At 43.2% G+C, this 6,840-nt stretch overlaps 1 protein-coding gene across 1 annotated transcript in view; it reads right to left on the reverse strand.

Annotated features, from left to right (window-relative positions):
- Positions 1–1,236: 1,236 nt before the first annotated feature.
- Positions 1,237–6,840, reverse strand: part of KIAA0907 (KIAA0907 ortholog) — a 10,133-nt gene continuing 4,529 nt past the window's right edge. The window contains exons 8-13 of the mRNA XM_009894001.1: positions 6,599–6,656; positions 6,136–6,389; positions 5,480–5,635; positions 4,352–4,464; positions 2,424–2,515; positions 1,237–1,447 (exon numbers count right to left, since the gene is read on the reverse strand). Of these exons, the coding sequence (XP_009892303.1) occupies positions 1,248–1,447; positions 2,424–2,515; positions 4,352–4,464; positions 5,480–5,635; positions 6,136–6,389; positions 6,599–6,656 (873 nt within the window). The 3' untranslated portion in view covers positions 1,237–1,247. The remainder of the gene's footprint in view (positions 1,448–2,423; positions 2,516–4,351; positions 4,465–5,479; positions 5,636–6,135; positions 6,390–6,598; positions 6,657–6,840) is intronic.

Here is a 6,840-nt window from a genome sequence, read left to right on the forward strand (position 1 = left end):
CCTGAGGGGGCCGAGGAGCCCGCGCGCAGCCGGGCCGCCCCTCACCCACAAAGGCAGCAAGGCGCGGACTATTTATACATTTATTTATAATGAAAGTATGGTTCTAATTATTTACAACACATACGAAAGAACAACGTTTGTACAAGTGAGCCGGCAAGGTCTGTCAGTGTGCGGCAGCGGCACGCGTCCCCCATTTTCAAAACGGATTTCGAGAGCTGCCCAGCGCCTCGTCGCAGTCCCAAGCGTCACCTCTCCGCACAAGAGAGTTCTCTCTGCACCGGCCCGCCCCGCGGTTCAGGTCCGTAAAAAGTCCAACAACTTATTCCCAGGTTCACGGGAAGAGCAGGGCCTGCGCGGGCTGGCGCTGCCCGCCTTCCCTTTGGGAAACCACCCCGGAATGGAAGGGGTAGCACGGAGTGAGGGAGGGAAAAGACGGGGCAGAACCTCCTGAGGAGGAGTTCTGTCCAAACTGCGAGATGGGAAGGAATCCAGAGGTGACCGGAGAAGATGAAGTACCAGCAGTCCAGCCCCAGGCCCACCTGGGGAGCAGCGGCAAGATGAACCCATCCGAAAAACTGAGCATCCTCCCCCCCCGCCCCACCCCAGCCCCGGCATCTGGCTAGAAGGAGAAGTTGTGGGGTTAGTAAAACCACATTCGAAAGAAAAAAAAAAAAAAAAACAACAGTGCTGAGTTACAAGAGATGCTTAAAGTAAAAACAAATTAAGAGTTTTAGGAAATGTGATCCTCCAGTTTTTCAGAACTACTGTACGTTCCTTTCCTTTGTTGAGAGTCCAAGCAAACATCGAAGCCGGGGTCACCATTAGCTCAACAGGACTGCAAACGCAGGCTGACAGCCAGAACGCTCAATAAAATATGAACATCAGGTGTAGAATGAAGTCAGTGTGACTGACTCTTTCCATTTTTAAGTTATCCTGGAAAAATGGGAAATGCAGACCAACAGGCTTCCCTAGCTTCTCTTTACAGTACTTCCCCCATTGTAGAAGGAACTAGCCCTGTCAGAATACTATTTCAAATATTCCTTTTTTTAAATCGACAAATTCACTGCAGAAAGAAGGATTTTAAAAATAATGGAGCCCTTTTGAGGGGGAATACCAAACCTTTAGCTTCTGCAAATGTAAAAACAATGTGTATTTGCAAAGTTCATTCTGTAATATACATGCATTATTGCTAGAGGGAAAAAAAAAAAAAAAAAAAAAAAAGATGAATGAAAACTCTTCTGCAGCTTTTATGGTGCCATCCAAAATGGCATCTGTTGTTTAGCTCGCTGTTGTGAGGAAGGGTACTGGTATCCCAAACTCCATCCCTGTGAAAAAGTACTTGCGTTTTTATGGCCACCATGTTCCTCCTCTTCATCTGATGAATCTCCAGCATATGCCACTAATCCAAAGCCCTTTTCTGCGGTTTTCATCTTCTTAGCTTGATGATCTAGGAAGGGAGAACAAAAAAATCCCCCCAGCCCCCCCAAGAAGGAAAAATAAAAATAAAGAGATAAAATGCCCCAAAACGAGTTAATAAAAAAGAGACGTTAATTGTAAATTGTTAGTTGGACACCATTTTGAGGTCACAAGGCCAATGGTCATCCAAGGTCGAAGGCCACACGAAACAGCACCAGCAACAGCACATGTGATCCATCAGAACCATGTAAGAGAACAGAGAAAGAAGAAAGAAACACACAAAAAAGTTAAAGTTAGCAAATGGGTCTAAGTGATGGCAATTTCACCGTTAAGAGATAAATATGTAAAGAAAAGTAGAAATTTTGTTCAAAAGAAAGCTAACAGAAGAACAATCTCTGGTACCAGTACTGCAGAAAAACTAAGGTTAAACAGGCTAAACTAAGGTTAAACAGATGTACCTGCAGACCTGAAAGGCACTAAACTACCAGGAGAGTTAAAGTGATTACGTTTTACCAAGTTGCAAATACTTGATGTATGACACAGCCCTATGAGACGATGAAATCTGACAGCACTTCTGTTGTTTGCAGACGTGACTCAGGTCTGTAAATACACACCTGAACCATAACTCCCACCGATACTCCTTAGTGCCTCTAGAGGTAGCTGCTCACAATGTAAAGCCACGAGATCTCTGTTACACAACAGTCCTATGAGATTCTGTGCCTCAGCTGACTGATGGGTCAAAAATACCTGTCTTTACGTCCTTCACTTAATTACACTCCCCACAGTGATACAGATATTTACTAAACTTTTAAGAGAAGCATCATTACAGAGAACATAAGTGATTTTAGAGCAGTGCAACATGACCTGCTTTTCACTTTAACAATGCGGTATAAGGAACAGCCAAAAAAAAAAAAAAATCACCTATTTAAAACAAATGTCAAGACCATTGCAAACTCCTTTGGGAAAGGAAACTTGACTTACAAGTCTATTTCATTCATCGCACTCACCATGGTTGCCTGGTAAAGACCCCGCACCGTTTCTTTCTTCAGATTCCGATTTCATCCCAGTGACAGGAAAAGCTGGCGGAGGCATCAACTGCCTATTTAAACCAATGCAAGCCCTTATTTTTGCTTTTTTTTTTTTTTTGAAACAAGCAAAGTGTCAACAGTAATAGCAAACAAATTCGTAACTCAGTCCTCGACCTGAGGAGTTTAACCTAGTGGCCTTCTACAGTGGAGTGACTGCATCAGTTGACAAGGGAAGAGCAACTGATGTCACCTACCTGGACTTCTGTAAGGTCTTCAGTATGGTTCCCCCCAACATTCTTGCCCCAAAATCACAAAGAAATGGATTTGATGGACAGGCTATTAGATGGGTAAGGAATTGGCTGGATGGCCACATCCAAAGCGTTAGTCAACAGCTCAACATCCAAGTGGAAACCAGTAATAAGTGGCACCCCTTAAGGGTCCAAACTGCGACCAATACTATTTAATGTCTTCCTCAATGACATAGACAGTGGGATCCAGTGCACCCTCAGCAAGGTTGCAGATATCCCTATACACTAAAGGGAAGGGATGCCATCCAGAGGGACCTTGACAGGCTTGAGGAGTGGGCCCATGCAAACCTCATGAAGTTCAACAAGGCCTGCACTTGGGTCACAGCAAGCCCCAGCCAGGGAAGAAGGGATTGAGAGCGGCCCTGCAGAGAAGGACTTGTGGATACTGGTGGATGAGAAAATGGACACGAGCCAGCAATGTGCACTTGCAGCCCAGAAAGCCAGTCTTGTCCTGGGCTGCATAAAAAGAAGTATGGCCAGCAGGTTGAGGGACGTGATTCTCCTCCTCCTCCTCTTACCCCACCTGGAGCACTGCATCCAGCTCCAGGGTCCCCAGCACACGACATGGACCTGTTGTAGTGGGTCCGGAGGAATTAAAAAATGATCTCAGGGACAGAGCACCTCTCCTACGAGGACAGGCTGAGGGAGGTGGGGTTGCTTGGCCTGGAGAAGAGAAGACTCTGGGAAGACCTTACCACGACCTTTCAATACCTAAAGGGGTCTTATAAGAAAGATGTAGAGAAACTTTTTACCAAGGCCTGTAGTGACAGGACATGGGTAACGGTTTTAAACGAAAAGAGGGCAGATTTAGATTAGATACAAGCAAGAAATTCTTTCCTGAATGGTGATGAGACACTGAGTTTCCAGAGAAGCTGTGGATGCCCCATCCCTGGAAGCTTTCAACATCAGGTTGGACAGGGTTTTGAACAACCTGATCCAGTAGATGTCCCTCCCCACAGCAGAGGGGGACAACTTGATGATCTTTAAAGGTCCCTTCCATCCCAAATCATGCTTTGAAGTAAAGTGCAAGCCCAACAGTTTTGTAGCTCAATGCACTGGAGCGCATAAGGAAGAGTAGTGATGCCTGATGAATTCAAATAGCTATGCTGAACTTAGGACTTCATGCAAGGCGGACAACACAGAAAACTTTACCAATAGCCCTGATGTATTTCATAATGACTGGAAAACAAAACAGACTATCAAGTAAACCCTTCCCTGAAACTTCAGCCTGCAAAATTTCAAGCTTACAACTTTTTCAGATTTATTTTAAAGTTGAAATAGTTTAAAGTGTAAGAGCTAACCTTTTTCACAAGAATATCCTGTTATGTCAAGAAGTTGGCAACGTACCAGACCCAGACAAAGTAAGAGCACACAGACTTAAAAGGAGTGGAAATCAAGCTATTTTCATTGTGTAGTGTGAAAAGGTAACCCTTGCATCCCTTCTTAAAAAAGTAAAACAAAAAAATCCCACCCACAACAAAACAAACAGCCCCCCTAATGCCCAAGTCAGAGAAACAAATATGAAACAGATCAGTTCTCAAGTAATCTTTCCATCAGAATCAGAAAAGACCTGAACATAATAATCCCTTCATCACTCACCTGTCCCTCTCTCTCTCCTTTCCTGAGGAACTTGCTGGCTTCGAACCGGCTCCATCGATTTCACTCTGACTGGAGAAGCCTGTACCTAAATTAGTCATATGAATGGGTCCATGCTATGAGCAGAAAAACACACGGCATTAGCAAATCTACAACTACAACATAAGCTATAGCTCCTTAATGATAATGATAGGAAACCCAACTTTTCAGAGCATATTGCCAACTAGCAGAAGAAACCACTAATTGCCATTGTTAAACAAAATGCTTTCTCCTAAAAAATACTGAGGGTTATGTAATAGGAAACACATCTGAGCACCAATATGGAAGACACCTGACCACCTACTCCATCTTTTCAGCAGTGCGGGACAGTAAAGATAGCTGCTTAGTTCACAGATCAACTTACTACCTCCTCAATCAGCTACTTCTGAATACTGTGTAGACCTTGTGCCACAGTAAACTCTGCTCGAGATACTAATAATAGGTCTAACATATAGGCAGTTCCTTATTGTCTCTAGGCAAAGCTTTTATTAGGGGTTTCTGCCTGTAAGCAAGGGTGTATCATCAGAGAAGCATTTGCAGAAACTCCCTTTTCTCACATACAAGCCTGGAGAACTCAAAATTATTTTCATTAAAATCAACTGTTTAAAATTTGCTATCTAAAAAATAACAAAAATCAATCTCTTAAAAACTAGGTTTCTCGAAATCCTCTCAAGTGCAACCTGCAAAAAAGGTAAACAGGGAAAATCTGCAAGTTATTATCACACTTCCCTCCCACCCCTCAAACAAGCCCACCCAGAAGACCCACAAAAAACCCAAACAAAATCCCAAATAATCTCCCTTTAAACTAATCAGTAACACGCTGTTGTCATCTCTTTGACCTGAACGCACCGCTATTCTTCACTAAAGATAGAGGGTGTGGAAAGCAAGCTGCCAACGAATCAAGTCACTCAGAATTTAAGTACAGTGCATCCACTCAAAGAAACCAAAGCGTGGTCTTCATGTTTTGTAACAATTGCTGCCATCTGCCAAAGGTCTTGCATGACTGTTGCCAAATAAACTGCGCTAATAACAATCTCTTTCCAGCCAAGTTCCATTTTGGTGAATGAAGTAAAATTGTCGATTTTATTCCACCTGATATCCCAGCAGTCCTGACTCTCTCTCATCTGGTAGCTCCTCAGTGAAGCGCCTCTTTTGACCTTGGGGATGGGGTTGGACTTGTGGCTGTGTACCAGTCGGCATGGTTGTTTTTACTGGGGCAGCAGGAAGAAAAGGACCGCTCAGTGGACTCTAGCATGCAGAAGTTGGAAAGAAAACACAGGAAAATTTGATAATATGCATATAAAGTATTCATTCAATGTCGAGTTTCACACATAGAACACACAACTAGTTTCTCTTTGCAGAACCTAAGAGAAGCTAAAAGGAAACTTAAAGATAAAACAGTATTTCATTTATAGAATGCTTCCACCTTAAACTAATCACTGTAACTCAAACTCATTGTACCACACAGCTGCATCACAGCCGGTGATAATGCTTTTCATAAATGAGTGACCACCCCCTGCAAATATCCTTTAGGTTAACAGGTGGCTATGATACGAAAAATGCAGTATGAAGCAGCCATACCAACAATTTAGTTGCTTAGAAAGAAGCATCAGCAAAGTCATAACAAAAAAAAAGATGCCCCAAAGAAGAATTCGCCATCTGGAACTACTGCAAGTGTTTTATTGTTACCAAAGCAACAGCTTAGTAAGTTGACAACTATAGGGCAAACAAATAATCAGCGTGAGTACCTGGCCAGTGCTGGCTGGAGGCTGTACTTGAGATATTGGGTACTGGGTTGGCACAGGCGGAACTCCTGTAGGTAGTGTTGTTAAGACTCCGGGTGCCAATGGCACTGCAGGTGGTACTATGCCTGGGACACCATATGCTGGCTGAACTGGTTGTTGGGGAGGGGGAACAACAGGATAACCAGACTGATACCCATTGGAAGGGTAATACGATGGCTGGGAAGGTACGCTATTTATAGCGGCAGGCTGCGTGAAGCCTAGTGAGAGAAAGGGGGGAAAGAAAGGGTCATCTTTAATTTAGCCAGAGTCACAAAAATATCAAATTTAATTACCAAATGTAAAAGAAGCTGGACTCCTTTTCAACTGAAGGAGTTAAAGGCTTCCACAGGTAAATAAATTCCACAAACCTAACTGTACGTGCTCTACAGAATGCAATTCCAAAGACTTCGTTATTGCTAACGTTTACCTGCCAAGGGTACTGCAGTAGTTATCTGATTCACAAATCGGGAATATTCAGCGTGAACCTACAAAGAATTTTCAAAGATTAGATAATAAACTTCTATTGACTATATTAACCTTCTGCGGGCAAAAAGCATCTTACATTGCAACCCCATAAAACTGTAAGGGGACTTTGATTACAGAACATACTATGCACAAGGACAGCAATAATCCAAGTATAAAACCTGAAAATAAAAACCCACCGACCAA

The sequence above is a fragment of the Charadrius vociferus genome, unplaced genomic scaffold (genome assembly GCF_000708025.1).
Source record: "Charadrius vociferus isolate BGI_N301 unplaced genomic scaffold, ASM70802v2 scaffold900, whole genome shotgun sequence".
Classification (NCBI taxonomy): domain Eukaryota; kingdom Metazoa; phylum Chordata; class Aves; order Charadriiformes; family Charadriidae; genus Charadrius; species Charadrius vociferus.